This window comes from Mastigoproctus giganteus, chromosome 6 (genome assembly GCF_048544385.1).
Source record: "Mastigoproctus giganteus isolate SK-2022 chromosome 6, ASM4854438v1, whole genome shotgun sequence".
NCBI classification, from domain to species: Eukaryota; Metazoa; Arthropoda; class Arachnida; order Uropygi; family Thelyphonidae; genus Mastigoproctus; species Mastigoproctus giganteus.
In genome coordinates, this window is record NC_143580.1 from 15,704,658 (window position 1) to 15,721,555 (window position 16,898).

The 16,898-nt window shown below is 35.9% G+C and overlaps 1 protein-coding gene across 1 annotated transcript in view; it reads left to right on the plus strand.

Moving 5' to 3' along the window:
- Positions 1-16,898, plus strand: part of LOC150084004 (HEAT repeat-containing protein 5B) — a 406,846-nt gene that overhangs the window by 129,064 nt on the left and 260,884 nt on the right. Inside the window, exon 10 of the mRNA XM_090375841.1 lies at positions 9,887-10,137. Within this exon, the coding sequence (XP_090231967.1) occupies positions 9,887-10,137 (251 nt within the window). The remainder of the gene's footprint in view (positions 1-9,886; positions 10,138-16,898) is intronic.

Genomic DNA, 16,898 nt, shown 5'->3' on the forward strand with positions numbered 1-16,898 from the left:
ATTTGCCATAGTAAAATTTGAAGTGGTTAATCCACCTTTTAAATGCTTCTGCAGGTGTATTGTATTATATTTGTAGGCCATTTTGCATACAAAATGTCCTAGTAGATCCATTCTAAAGGAACTTTGTATATTATTTAGATTAGTGTGGGTGTTAAGTCTGAATTTCATTCCTTTTTTCATAATTTTTCTCAATGTATCATCCTCAGCTATATTAAGGTCACCTGTAATTACGTGCTTGTGATGTGGATCTATAAATGCTTTATATATGGCTCCTTTGCAAAAACAAGGGAATTCAGTCTAGGGTCTGCTACTGTGCTTTTGTAATTGCATATAGCCAATCCAATGGGCTGTACATACCTATGTCCAATTTCTGTATTAATTTGGTCAACAGGCAAATATTTTGTGGTTTTATCAATATCCTTTAGATTGACATGGCAGTTCCGATATTTTATTGTACAATGTTCTTTTTCTTTATTTTCAGGGCTTGTGTATCCTATTTTAAATTTAATTACATCTTCTATAGTGTGCTTTAGATGCATGTGTAGGCAGATCTTTTTAAGGGCTTTTAGTTTGCTGTGTTTTAGTGCAAATAGTGTGTTATGAATAAATTTAATGTAATAGTAATAGTAATCGTGGCATGTGATGCAAGAAAGCAAGCGTATGAGCTTATGTAGCAAAAAAAAATTCACACAACCATTCCCTCTAAAGTTGGTCCAGTTCCTCCTTAAATTTGTTTAACCTATCAACTTCCACAACAACAGATGGAAGTTTGTTCCAGCAATTAACCACCCGCTGGCTAAAGGCAAATTTCTGCACATCTATTTTACAGCTGTCTTTCCTCAATTTGAATTTATGTAATCTGAACAAGTGGAAAAATCCCATCAGAATTCAGCGTGCTCAACCCATTCAAGGCCTTATACACCTCAATCAGATCACCTCGCAGGTGCCTAGTCTCCAGCCACTGCAATTTGCAGCGGCTTTAGCCTCTCTTGGTAAGAGGATCCCTTAATTCCCCTCACCAATCTTGTTGCCCTTCTCTGTACACGCTCAAGTAAATCTACATCCTTCCTAAAATGAGGCCTCCAGACCTATACGCAGTACTCAAGGCGTGGTCTGACTATTGCCTTATACAGAGGGAGAATCACCTTTTTCTCCCTGCTAGCAAAATTCCTGTATATCATTGACAAAACCCCCATGACCTGTTCTTGCAGCCTGTCTGCATTGTTCAGAAAACTTCATATCTGACTGCACAATTACTCCCAGGTCTTTTTCATTTTCTACCACCCTAAGTGTAGTACCACACAGTTGGTACGTTCCTCTGGGGTTACTTCTACCCATATGCAGTACTTTGCATTTGTCAATGTTAAACTTCAGTTGCCACTTCTCAGCGCATCTTCTCAAATTTTTTAGATCCTGTTGCAGTAGCACACTGCCATTACTGTCATTAACAACCCTGCCAACCTTTGTATCATCTGCAAACTTCGACACTAAGCCTGATATACCTTCATCAATATCATTGATAATATTCAAAACAACAGTGGACCCAACACCGAACCCTCTGGGACTCCACTAATAACATTAGTCCATGAAGAGCAGCATGCCCATTGATTACCACCCTCTGTCTTCTCCCACTCAACCATGCTTTTATCCATTGTAGCAACTTACCCTTAATACCATTCTGTTCCAATTTGTACAGTAGTCTTCCAGGCCGAACAGTGTCAAAAGCTTTCCTGAAATCCAAGTACATATATGATATCAAAATTATGTAGTAGTAGTAGTGGCATGTGATACAAGAAAGCAAGTGTATGAGCTTATGCAGCATCAGCCAAAAAAAAAAAAAAAATCACGCCATTCCCTCCAAATGCCTGACCAGTTCCTCCTTGAATTTATTTAACCTATCAACTTCCACGACAGATGGAAGTTTGTTCCAGCAATTAACCACCCGCTGGCTAAAGGCAAATTTCCGCAGCACGTCTATTCTACATCTGTCTTTTCTTAATTTGAATTTATGCCCCCTTAGGTTTGTAATCTGAACAAGTGGAAGGATCCCATCAGAATTCAGCATGCTCAACCCATTCAACCTATTCATGTTAATAGGATCATTATCCCGTTCGGTGAGCAGTCTTTAAGGCTTTGTGGACTGGCTCTGCTGTAATCACTGTATTCTTGTCTAAGTTTAGTACAGTTTTTTATTGTTTTTTAGTGTGTTGCCGTATATATATGTAGTAAGCTGAAATACCATATAAGTGCATTTGTGCCACTATAGTTGAAGTTCCTATTGTTAAACCTATTATATAGCCCATAAGGGTAAAGTGATTTATAGTGTAATATGAAGAGGTCTGCCATGATTTTCCTTTTCACAGTGTTTTTTTCTGTAGTTAGTATAGCTGTAGATATATTGCTGTAGTTGTGTTTTTTAAAATGCTTTAGTTCGATCTCATTTGTGTATTTATTTGAAACTTTTGCTGTTCTACTTTTGATGGGTTTTTCTGTGTAAGTTTAATTTCATATGCAATTACATGCTTGTTTGTCCAACATATTGTATTCCACATTCCTTAAAGGCAATGACGTATATTGCATTTTGCATATGGCAGAAAACTGGAATGTTATCTGTGGTGATATGTTTAATGTGCATGTACAAACATGTCATAACTTACTTTTGCATTTTCTAAATTCTAACTTGTTCTGCTGGTAAAGACAGTTTATATAATCTTCTATATAAGACAAGATTTTGCTTCAGTTAACACCTTTGGGATTCTTATTAATCATTTGTGGGTTGGAGGCATTGAATACTACATGTCCTATTTCAGAATTTAACAGGTCCTTAATGGTCTTGCCTGCGAGACAATTTTTTCTGTGATACCCACACGACATGTCATTACTTATCTTTGTGCCTCGCATGGTAGTTTATTAAAAGGTTAGAATTTAAGGCTGAAGGCTTACTAATGTCTTTAATGCTTTCCGTTAAAGACCAAAAAAGTTGAGCTAAATGCTTAATATTTGGATAATTTACTTTCATTCAGATTCAGTGGGTTTCAAATTTGAGTTAATTAATATTTAATAAATTCAGTTGTATTACTATGTATTAAATTCTCTTTTAATTGTTGCCCTATAGCTATTAGCAGAACGAGGGTATTAAACAGCGTGTTATAAACTTTATTTGTGTTTTACTGTTCATTTTCAAATTGGCACTCTATATTCCTTAAATCTTCTTAGTATAAAATAAATAAACATGCTGAGTAAAGATGATAGTAGAGGTTTTCTGAAAGAAAGAAAAAAAAAAAGCATTAATAAAGGTCAGAAACCATCACTAAATTCAACACTTATGCTGATTGCCAACCAACTTGAAATTAAAATCATGCCTAACTGAGTTGTGGATGCACATACACATCAGACTGGTGTAGAATGCAAAAAGTTGGACACCAGGATGTTAAATGGTCACATCAGACAGAAATTGCTCTCTAAATGCAAAATAAAGCCTACTATTGCACATAGTGGATGAAGAATGAATTGAAGGTGAAGCAAGCATGCATGTTGATGTTCTAGCATAGCACCGTGAAACCAGTCCACTGTAGGCAGAGACCACAGTGGACTGGTTGCACGGTGACAAGCAACCCAGGTGTTGGTGGTGAATGATATTTGGGTTGCTTCTCACCTGTAAGTTAAAAGCTGTTTTACATTGTTATTGTTGATAAAGTTGATATTATGTGCTGTCATACATGGACTGTCAAACAGCTTGCCTACTGGTAAATGATCTTGATGTCATTGTTCTACTGAGCTGAAGATGTAACATTTCATATGTGTGAAGATGTTAGGTACCTCAGTGATGCCTGTTATTATCTAAAGCCACACAAGAAGGGAAACTTGAGTGTTATTTTCCTCCTGACTGCTATTGTGAAATCTGTGATCCTATATACCTGAGCAAATACTAACACTTCTAGCTTTGACTTCTGGAGTGTCTGTGGATACTAGCAGGCATCACTGGTGGACTCCTATGCATCCTCCACCTCCAGTTCAGTAGGGGCAGTGAAACCAAGGTCACTTTTGGTGACCTTGGTTTCACTCTAAGCAGCCGAGGTACTGTTAATGTTCTATCTCTCTCCCCTTGCTGCCAACTTAGTACATCAGTGAGACCTCGATGCATCCCTTTATGTAGCCAGTTTGCACTACTCTCCACATAAGCTACTGATTTTTTAATTGATTAGAGTTTTTCATTTTATTATAGTGCAAATGTCATATTTCATTGAGTTGTCATGCCCACTTTCTTCCCTACAAAACCTTTATTTCTAATTTCTTGAGATTTTGTTAACTGTTAATATCTGTAAATTAATATTTCATTTGATTGTCTTGAGCCACTTTTTTCCTTTACAGAATCCTTATTTCTAATCTCCTAATTTTTTTTTAAATGCTAGCTCTTTCAAGAGTGAGTTTGACAAGCATGTATGGATTTTGAGTAGACTGCGATAAGCAGCATTCTGTGGAGTGTTTATTTAGAGTGTTGAAAATTTATAAAGATGAAAACTTTGTACTGAAAAACTGTCAAACTTTCACACATGGGCAATACTTTGCCCGTGTATGACAGTTTGTCATACATGAACACATTTGAAATGTACTTGATATGACTTTAAACACACATGCAAAAAAGGGTGAAGAAATGAATAAATAAATGAGAAGTACAAAAGGAAGGAGAGCATAAGGAATATGTATTTAATATTTTGAAAATATTAAATATAAGGCAAATATAGCTGAAGTTATAAGCCAATAAATTTAAACCAGTGTCACCTGACCACACTGAGGCCAGAAAAATGTGAAATATCACAAATATGATACGATGAACCAACTAAAAAGAAAAATAGATATAGGACAAACAAAGCAAGAAACAATAATAGCCAACTGTTGTATCCAATCTTGTTAGAGGACCCTTGGACACAACAGCCATGAATATTAGCATTAGTAGTGGCAAATGATGCAAGAAAGCAAGCTTATAAGCATCAACCAAAAAAAAAAAAACACCTCCTACTTCGCCTATTCATTCCCTCCAATATTGATTCATAATAACTGCAATAATACACCAACCATATAACTGAAACTTTATTAAAATAAGAATAATATAGTATAAGATCGGATCAATTTAAAATGATAAAATAAAATAAAATACCCTGATTGTACAATAAAAGCAATAAGATAAAATATAAATAATAGCAATTACACTATATGAAATAAAAGTGATAAAGCAGAATAAAAGTGATAAAAACAACCATAACTTTCAGAGGTGACTGCCTCCTTTGTCAACAGTAAGACTTAACTTGTCATGGTACATCCTTAAATGGCGCCTCTGTAGCCAGTTGGGCAGGAGCAGCAATGCGTAGCACACGCTTCTTGATTAGACTGGGGTTCGAGCCCGTGCCCACCAAATACGGAGGATGCAGAAAGGTCAGGGAATGACCACCGCATATCCCCGGAGCAATATGGTCTTAGTTGCCAATGCTCCTTAAAAAAAAACAAAATAACATCCTTAAATAACTGCAGGATCACGGCTCGCAGCATGTGTTACTGTAGGAGCATGAGCAATATCCTCCATGATAACACATGCTGCGAGCCGTGATCCCGTAGTTATTTAAGGATGTACCATGACAAGTTAATCCTTACCATTAATAAAGGAGGCAGTCACCTCTAAAAGCTACGGTTGTTTTTATCGCTTTTGTTCCATATTATTATTATTATTATTATTATTATTAATAGCCATATGATGCAAGGAAGCCTGAGGCTTCTGCTGCACCAGGGCAGAAAAAAATTTCCCAAGTTACCCTGAGAGAGAGAGAGAGAGAGAGAGAGAGAGAGAGAGAGAGAGAGAGAGAGAGAGAGAGAGAGAGAGAAAGAGAGTCAAAAGTAGAAGGGAATCACCAAGAAAGAGAAGAATGATGATATCCAGCTCAGGACCCTGGGTGTGCCAAGCCCATACTCACCAGATGTGAGCCCCCGGGGTTTAGTGTAATTGCTATTGTTTATATTTTATCTTATTGCTTTTATTGTACAATTGGTATATTTTATTTTATCATTTTAATTTGATCCGGTCTTATACTATGTTATTCCTATTTTAATAAAGTTTCAATTATACGGTTGATGTATTATTAGGGTTATTATGAATCAGATCATTCCCAATCCCAGAGGCCTATTTGAAGAATTCCCTCCAATAGTTTGTCTAGTTCTGCCTTGAATTTATTTAAGCTATCAACCTCCACAACAACAGATGGAAGCTTGTTCTAGCAACAACTACCTGCTGGCTAAAGGCAAAATTCTGTACAGCTGTTCTGCAATGCAACTGTCCTTCCTCAGTTTGAATTTTTGCCCCCTCATGTGTGTAGTCTGAGCAAGAGGAAGAATCCTATCAGCATTGAGCATGCTCAATACACTCACAATTGCCTAGTCTCCAGGCTCTGCAGTTTGCAGAACTGAAGCATTTCTTGGTAAGAGAAACCCCCCCCCCTTTTGACATTCCACTCACCAATCTCGTTGCCCTTCTGCTCATTCCAGTAGCTCTATATCCTTCCAAAAATGAAGTCTCCAGACCTGTATGCAGTTCTCAAGATGTGGCCCGACCATTGCCTTATACAATAGGATAATCACCTATTTATCCCTGGTAGCAAAATTCCTGTATATCATTGACAAAACCCCATCGGCCGACCTGGCAGCCTGTTTGCACTGCTCAGACAACTTCATATCCGACTGCACAATTACCCCCCTCCGTCTTTTCAGTTTCAACTACCCTGAGTGCAATACCACACAGTTAGTAGGTTACACTGGTTACTGCTACCCATATGCAGTACTTTGCATTTGTCAATATTAAGCTTCAATTACCATTTCTCAACCCATCTGCCTAACTTTTCTAGATCCTGTTATTGTAGCATATTGTCATTAACCACCATGCCAACCTTTGTATCACCTGAAAACTTGATCATTAAGCCTGATATGTCTTCATCAATATTATTGATAAATACAGAAAACAGAGAGATAGTATTAGATTTTACATGAGATTATCCCATTGTACTCATACAGAATACAATGGGATAATCACCTCCTTATCCCGGCTAGCAGAATTCCTCTATATTATTGATAAAACCCCATGAGCTGTTCTGGCAGCATGTGTGCACTGTTCAGAGAATTATATATCTGACTGAACAGTTTCCCCCGGGTCTTATTCATTCTCCACTACCCCGAGCAAAGTACCACACAGTTAAGTTACTCTGGGGGTTACTGCTACCCATATGCACTACCTAGCATTTGTTATTGTTAAATTTCAACTGCCATTTCTCAGCCCATCAATCCAATTTTCATAGATTGCAGTAGCTTACCCTAATGACTGTTGTTAAAGACCCTGCCAACCTTTGTATCATCTACAAGCTTAGACATTAAGCTTGATATACCTTCATCAATATCATTGATAAATATTGAAAACAACAATGGGACCAGCACTGAACCCTTGGGAACTCCATTAACATTAGTCCATAAAGAGCAGTGCCCATTGATAACCACTCTTGTCTTCTTCCGCTTAACCATCCCTTTATCCATAACAGTAACTTGCCCTTAATGTCACATTGCTCTAGTTTGTACTGCAGTCTTTTATGTGCAACAGTATCAAACGTCTTCCTGAAATCCAAGTATATGATGTCAAAATAATTTTTTGCATCCACTTCCTTTGTCACTGCAGAAAGTCTGCAAACATTTCACAGGTTGCACATTTTGTTAGTTTTGCAGCATTTGCCAAATGGGCTTTTTTTTTTTTTTTTTTTGTGCCAACTGATGGCAGCATTTATACACATGTGAAGATTTATTCCTCAATTGTAACATTTTAGCATTAGCATTAGTAGAGGCATATGATGCAAGAAAGCAAGCTTATACATCATCAGCCAAAGAAATAAAATAAAATAACCTTCCCATTTCACCCATCCATTCGCTCCAGGTGTTTGTCTAGGTCTACCTTGAATTTATTTATGCTGTCAACTTCTACAATGAAAGATGGAAGTTTGTTCCAGCAACCAACCACACACTGGCTAAAGGCAAACTTCCGCACATCTATTCTACAACTGTCTTTCCTCAATTTGAATTTATGTCCCTTCAGGTGATTAATCTGGGCAAGAGGCAGAATCCCATCAGCATTGAGCTTGTTCGAACTATTCAAGGCCTTGTACACCTCCATCAGATCACCTCGTAGGCGCCTAGTCACCAGACACTGTAATTTGCAAATCTTAAGCATTTCTTCATAAGAGCAACCCTTTGTTCCATTCACTAATCTTGTTGTCCTTCTCTGTACTCGCTCCAGCAGCTCTACATCCTTCCTAAAATAAGGCCTCCAGACCAGTATAAGGCAGTGGTCAGTACTTTATACATACAGTACTCAAGGTGCGGCCTGACCATTGCCTTATAAAAGGGGATAATCACCTCCTTATCCCTGCTAGAAAAATTATTGTATATCATGAAAAAACACCATGAGCTACTCTTGCAGACTGCTGCACTGCTCAGAAAAATTTATGTTTGGCTGCACAATTACCCCCAGGTCCTTTTCATTCTCTACCACCTTGGAGTGTAGTACCACTTGATATGTTACTCTGTAGTAACTGCTACCTATATGCAGTACTTTACATTTGTCAATATTAAACTTCAGTTGCCAACTCTCAGCCCATCTGCTCAACGTTTTTTGCTCAAAGGAACTGAATGCAAAATTATTTTTTGCATCCAGTTCCTTTGTGACCACATCATAGTATCCAATCAAATTGGTCAGACAAGGCTTCTCCTTAACAAACCCATGCTGTCTCCAAACTATAACCAAAGTGTTGTCTAGATGATCCTGCAGTGCCTCCATTAATTTCCCCGTAACAGAAGTTAAACTAACCTGTAATTACTTGTCACCCTTTGATCCTCCGTTGTGAATCTGGGTCACATTTGCATATCTCCGGTCCGTGGGTACCTCCCCTGAGTTCAAGGAAGCTCTCATAATTGTGGCTAAGGATTTGCTTACTTCCTTTGGCGCCTGCTTTAATATAACTGGATAGATCCCATCTGCCTCGGGTGCTTTTTTTATGTTTATATTCAACAAATTCTCCTCCACTTTGCTCTCAGTTATTAAAAAATCATTTACCTCACTAGCGTAGTTTACCTTTGGTATTCCTCTCCCTGAATAACTTCTCATTTGTAAATGTAGATGCAAAATATTCATTCGGTTTGTTAGCTATCTGAGCAGGATCATCAACAGTTGAACCATCAATATCAAGTGGCCTAATCTGATTCATCCCCTTCCTCCTAGAGTTTACATAATTAAAGAACTCTTTGCTGTTTTTCTTTGCATCCTTTACCAAAGATTTCTCGCAATCTGCCTTTGCCTGTATAACCTGCTTTGTGACTTGATTACAGACCGGCTTATATCTTCCATAGGCTTCTGTGTTAAAGATGATCATAATTTGTTAATGATAAATGGCATATTTGTCTTGAAAAGTAATTCTGCTGGAGGGAATATAGGAGACTTGATGCTTTCAGAATTTAAATGTCACACAATACTGCTTGAAAATTAGTTAGCACGTGCCTACCACTTCATCATTGATTGTTATCTTCGTTACTTCTCTGTTTACAAAGGGAAGAATAACCAAAGGTTTGACCTATTTGGTGAGACTATATATATCAAAAAACTGCTCAAAACATTAATTATTACTTTTTGTTGTTTCTTTCATTTCATGTATAACTTATATGCATATAAATTATGCAAAACTAGAATTTTTGCCATTATTTAAATATTTCATACCCTAGAAAATGTTTTCTTTCATTAACAGGACATTTTTATGTTGTTTCTTTTTGTAAATTAATAAAATTCATTTGTGTAAATATTGCACTTTAGGTCTGGTGGAAACAGTGGTGTCTGTTTTAGTCCATAGCAGCTCGGCAGCCCGTCTGTCTGCAGCTTGGTGTCTTGGTTGTATTACTAAAGCTGTGCCATCACAATTAACGCCATTATTGGAACGCTGTATGGATCGACTGGATACTCTGAAAGCCTCTCCAGAAGCCATTGCAGGATATTCTGCAGCACTAGCTGCTCTGTTGGGTGCTGCTCGTCAAACACCGTTGGGTGTTCCACATAACAGAGGAAAGGTATCAAGTTGCTGTTGTATCTGTAAGAATTTACTATTAGTTATATTCATTGTATTTCATTGAAGAAATGAAGAAAACATTGGTTGATTATGATAATCCACATTCGATTTGAATTCCCCTTTTTATTTAATAATTTATTAAGAATAAACAAAGTTCCATTAACCAAGTATAAAGATGTTCTTTATTTTCTGAGTCTTCACGATAAATTGTTTATGAAGCAAATTGCTATTTTTGAATATTAGTAGGTCTGTAATTGCGAACAAAAAAAACAATGAAAAATTATACCCAGATAATCTGTTTATACTGGTCGGCAAAAAATAACATTTTTTTTCGCTGGCTGATAAAATTCAGGGTGATTCTTGTGGATTTGACACTTCTGAATTTAAATATAACTATATTGCTGTAACACCCATGAATTTTAAGGTGGATGTTACAGCAATTAAAAACTAAGTTTCTATTAAAAAAAAAGATTTCATATATATTTTAAGAAAATGTTACATATAGTACTAATCTTAAATTATAGGTGGAAACCTCATACCTTTGAGTAGGACTGTTAATTAATCTCTCAACACTCAATCGCAAATGATTATAATATGAATTTACTCCCCTATGTATTGTCATAAATGAATTAAGAAGTTAATAACGATTTTAAAGTTTAACTTATGTGTGAATTAATTTATTAGTGTCGTCGTGTTTTTAGAATTTCGCGTCATTTGTTTTTCAATTCTCATGATGGCTTGTGGTGTAGGTTGGTTTTTGGAGGTTGGTGGCCGCCATCTTTCTAATTCCCTTGATGTGATATAAGAGTTGAATACATGCTTATTTTAATTAATAGTTATTTTAACTTGATTCATTTATGACAATACATGGGGGGGGTAAATTCATATTATAATCATTCACGATTGAGTGTTGAGAGATTAACAGTCCTACTCAATGGTATGAGGTTTTCACTTATAATTTAAGATTATTATAATAATAATAGGACTTATTGGGCTTCATGGTCCCTTTTGATTTGAATTAGTATACAGTACTAAATATTGAATAATGGGTCTATTAACCTTTTTCTATTTACCAAAATGTTTATCTGATAACAAAACACTTATTTTGTTATCAAATAAATGGGGGGGGGGGGGTTTGCCATTTTTAATTCTTCATACGAGATTCCAACAGTAGTCTGCCAACATATTTGGACTCCATTTTCCCTTTCCTTTCACCATGTTTATTGGAGACCACTTCCAAGTTTTAAGGAAAAAAGTCCAAATGGGAGTGTAGGAAATGAAGCTTTAATGACATGTTGCATCCCAACTCTGATGCTAAAATTAGCTCATCCATAATTTCACTGTAATTTTGTGATTTCTTATTGCCTAAAAAGTCCTGGCAGACTTTTTTCAAATGCCTTCCAGGTTCTTATTTTTGCAGCATTTAATTTTTTTGTAAATTCCTCATCTTGGAATAGCAGTTTGATTTGAGGACCCACAAAAATTCCCTCTTTTATCTTTGCCTCACTGATTCAAGGAAACTTTTGCCTCAAACTGGAAAATCCTCCTCCATTTTTGTCCGTCACTTTCACAAATATTTTTATCAAACCTAGCTTGACATGCAATGGAGGTAAATAGAATTTTGACTTATCCACCAAAGGTGGATGCGCTACATTTTTTGGCCTGGTGTAGTTTCTGAATGTTCTGACCATTTTTTTTACTCTGTAGTGGCAATTCTTCACTCAGCTGTCCCACTTGCTTAAAAAACAGCAGTAATTAGAGTATCCACCTTGCAACTCAATCAGCAAAGCTATCACTTTTAGGTTGGCACAGATATTCCATTTGTATTCTTGATAGAGTATTTTTTGCAAAACAACGTGTAGATTTTCTTATGTTTCCTTCATGTGAACTGCATGGGTCAATAGTGTAGATGATACTAATTTCCATTAGGGAATAAAACTGCTTTCAAACTGACCTTGGATGATTCAATGAAAAGCCTCCACTGCTTGGAGACATGCTCCAGATATAACTCTTTCATTAATTCCTGGACATTGTTATAATAAACGAAAGCACCATCCATGTAGCAATAGGTTATGTTAGATTGCCTCTTCCTATAAAAAGACACCTTGACACCCTTTTCAAGAAGATTCCACTACTGAAGCCATGATCCTAGTAATTAAGCCTTGATTTTGGAGAGGTTCAAATCTCTGACCAAATCATTCAATTCTGCCTGAGTGATTAGATGTGACTTTGCAGTATCAAGAGTTAAAATGTCTGGATCTGTACTCATTCTGGGTTGTGCATTTTCTGGGGACTCCTTTTTGGATCCTGAATCAGAGTCAAGTCTAAGTTTCTGATGGCTTTAGCACTGGCATTGTATCATCATGAGGAGTCGGCCTTAGAGAAGAAGATATGTTGGGATATTCTACTTTATGCTTGGATTTCCCAGAAAAATCAGAAATATTGCTCATGCAAAAGTAACAATCATTTATGTGGTCTCGAGGTTCCCACATCACCAGAACACAACAGTGGCTTCCACTGCGATTTTAATACCACTCTCCACAAATGTATCAAAAGCTATCAGGCTTATTTCAGCAAGAACGTGACATATTTTGTGTACAGTTGAGGTACATGCACATAGGAACACATTAAGAAATTGTAATTTTTATTTCTAATTTAAATACAGTTCACAATTTACATTAATGCACACAACTCTTGTTTGCAAACACTAATTCACTAAAACACTCAATCACTTTGTTCACCTCTCTCTCTCTCTCTGAAACACGCTTTTTGAAATATGAAAATTCTTGCTTGGTGCGGAACCCACTCTTATGTATACTGGTAAAGAAAAATCTAGGAGGCTCAATGTTTCTAGAGAAAGCAGATGAAAATTCTAGAATGTTCTGGAAACAACTTCACCTTTCTTCCACACATAACAATATTATAGAATGTTCCAGAAAGCTCCCAAATGCGCTAGAAATCTCCGTAATGTTCTAGAAAAAAATAGATAAATTAGATTAAAATGATTAAACCAACCTACAGGTCTTGGTTTTCGGTCATTAACCTACGATATTTGAAAACTGAGGGTGATGAGAACTTTTTAAACACATCTGAGATTTTGAACATTTTTCCTACAAGAATCTGTCAGTTATTTCAGCGAGGAAGTTGATGCCAACCAGTGTTATTTATATCTTCTTATACAGTATATAAATGTCCACAGGTGGGTGGGAGGAAAGTAATAGTCTTAAACAGAAAATCATGAGAAGTTTGTAATACAAATAAAACAAAATGCAGTACAGTATAAAACATTCTGTTCTTGAACTAACATTCAAGATACTTTACAGGCAGAAATAAACTTAATTTGTGATGATAGATACTACTAGGGCTCACAATACCAGTCAAAATCTTAATACAGGTATTTCGGTATTTTTAATTTATGAAACCGGGATACCGGTATTCCAAAAAAAAAAAAAAAAAAAAAAAAACATTTTTCACAATAAATTTTGATGACAATTAGGTACAATAAAGTAAGGAAAAAACAAGTAATTACTTGAGTTCACATTTTAAATCAAACTTTAATTACAATAATAAATATTCTAGCAAAAATTATTAAACATACAGTTATTCTAAAAACAAAAAAATAAGCATCGAATAAAGTCAGCTCTTAAGAAACTCAACAGTGTTACCGCTTAAACTGGATCTAATTTTGGTACCTATTTAATTAGCGGCAGAAAGCGTCCTTTTGGATCCTGTGCTGGTTGGTGTTTTGCGATAGTAGTAGACAAGTTGCAGTTTAATCCCCCCTTATTCCCTCATCTTCAAAAAATCTTATTTTCTTTTATTAAAAATAAAAAATATTTCCTTTTTGACTTTATGGCACTATATCTGTATTAACGAGAGAATCTCACGGTTAAGCTTGGTGAGGAAACCAAATCTAAGGTAAGGAGGGGGGGGGTTATTTATTAATTTTTATTTCCCTGTACCTTAGTATCACCGTCATTGGCCATTGTTATGATTTTCGTACAGCAGCTTCCCTCAAGCATTAAGCCCCACAAGCTACCTGACTGTGTTAAGAAATGAGAATTTCCAGGAGCTGAGGGATATTCCATGCCCCCCCCCAACACACACACACACGAATATGTATATTATATATCATATATATATTATATGTGAGGTGTCAGGTTCCCAAGAGCAATGACACAAATATAAAACAAAAGTCATTTATCATACAAATCTACTTACAATACATAACTGGTGTTCATTTACATCTAATCTATTCATTTTTCTCATTTAATCTGTTAATACATGCTAACATTTCCATAAAATTTCTCTCAATTAACAATCTCAACTCTCTCTACAGCTTGAAATGCTAAACTAATTCAATCTTAATCAATTCTCTTCACAACAGCAATCCATAAATCACTAACTTAATGCTAACAATTCCATGTAATCTCTCTTAATTTAGCAATATCAATTTTCTTTACAACTTCAACCAATAAACCAACTCAATACTGAACATTTCCTTATTTCTCGTGTTTCTTTAACTTCAACTTTACTCTATATCCCACTTTATCTAAGTACCATTTCCAAAACAACACAGTTCAGAGGACTTACCTTCCTTTTCTTTCACGGTGGGATTCCTTTGTGCGGGTTCCTTCATGGAATGCAGTGATCTCTATCTCTCTTCTTAGTTGAACTCTCGAGAATTCAACTCTCTTGGGATTTCGAGAACAGTTCTCTGTTAATGCCGAAGGAAATTACCACAGAAGCCAGGGCACTATCTGACTGGCTTGTTATTCAACTTCCAGATTAACTTCTAGCACAGGAACATGCCCGTCGGAACCTTTGACTGCTGGACACTCCCAGACCCGAACTGAACCCAGAACTACCAATGCAAGTCTGCAATCCCTCCAAACAACAACTACAAACCGCTATTTTGGCGCGAGCACCTTATTTATTTTCTTCTCATTTATTTATTTATTGAATTTATTGCAAGTTAGAATCGCCCCATTGTACTATTTTATACGCAACCTTATGTGCAAAAACCCCTGAGGGGTTTGCACGTATTTACGTATCTAATTTAAACCTGACCCAATCACAGTGTTAAGTCTTTAAACTCACTCTTCTTCCTTTGGTGGGAAAACCAGAATATTTTTCCCAAACAACAAAACGCTTTTCATCTTTTACATCGAGATCACCTGTTCACAATACCTTTGAACTGCCCCATACTGACATCCTTTCCCTAAATGTTGCTTGTCGCATCCTCAAGTAGAGGTGTAATAGAAGTTCAGATGCTTTTAATTTTAACCCTTCCGCACCTGCCTTACCATTGTTCACCATATTCCTTAATTGCACTACCAGGCCTACTACCACTAATGGAAATATTTCCGTAATGATGTTTTCGTTATTCCTTGAGTGTTTTACTTCCACACACACGCACACGTACTCTACTTATTAAGAGAAATATATTTGTAAGATTTTGATTTTTCAGTTTCATGACGTTTTCAGGTTTCCGTTGCATTTGTACTGTGTATAACAATCCCTCATTTGCAAATTCAACAGTATTAATGATTTATTGTTGTCTATTTTATAACCTTTATGTGAATAAAACATGGATAATTATTTTTTAAATTAGTACCGAAAAACCGGTATTTTTGCATCAATACTGGGATTTGAATACCGGAAGAAAATGACTGGGATCTCGGTATTGAAAGCCCTAGATACTACATAAGCTTTGCTACGTTCTGTTGTTCTGTCGTTTTTAATATTGCTGTTATTTAATTAACCTTTTATTCATTGCAGTTTGCTCTTGCCACTGGCATATTGACCCAATTTATATCTCTTCAGCATTACTGATTGCAGATTGATTGCAAATTAGTAATGCTGAAAAAGTGCCAACTGCTGCCTGTATTGATGCAAGAGGGAAAAATAAAATTATCAAGTAAAAATTAACATTAGAAATTTCAGATTAGAAATAAATATGGTTACCAGTGTAGTTTATTAAATATGTTTTCTCATTTAATTGTTAATTTAATTGTATTTTTTCTGTCTATTAAGTTTGTGTTGGGTTATAAATAATTTAATTTTGTAGTTAATTTACAATTTTTCTATTCAATTTCAGTTACACTTTAATTTTGGTTATGCTGTTAGTAGATGTTATGTTGTATATTTGCATTTGGTTTGGCTTTTTAATTGGGCAGTTATATAATATGTAGTTATATCATTTGTATTTTACATATTTTGTCTTTTAGTTTGTTTCAGTTGCTTCCTAGTTATTGGGATAACCATATTTAAGATGTGTTTTTTTGTTGTTTTATCTGTTTTGATTGCTTGCATTGGGACATCCATAGTTCTTCTGTTGTTAGCAGTCATAACAGAAATGTGAGCAATTTGGCAATTTTCTCTTTAGTGGGTTTACCCATGGGGTTAAGTGGAGTGGGGTTTCCAGCTTATTTCTGGCAGCAGTTGTACTATACCTTAAACAGGAGACAGAGCTGCTTGGATCTTTGGGTGAGTGTAAGGGTCTGTTTATTTATTTCAGAAATTTTCTGATGTTTATTTTCATTTGGTATTATTTTTAATTTCACTCACATGCAGGTGGCAGTTGGCATTTCTTCAGCAGTACTAATTGCAGCTTTCAACTATCCCTTCAACATAGTGTAATAGAGTTTAATTTTATAAATCATTATTTGATTATACCATGTTTTTTTTTATTTTGATTTTTCAGTATACAGGTAGTTCTCGACTTTACGAGTTAATTCGTTCCTAGTGTGCGCTCGTAAA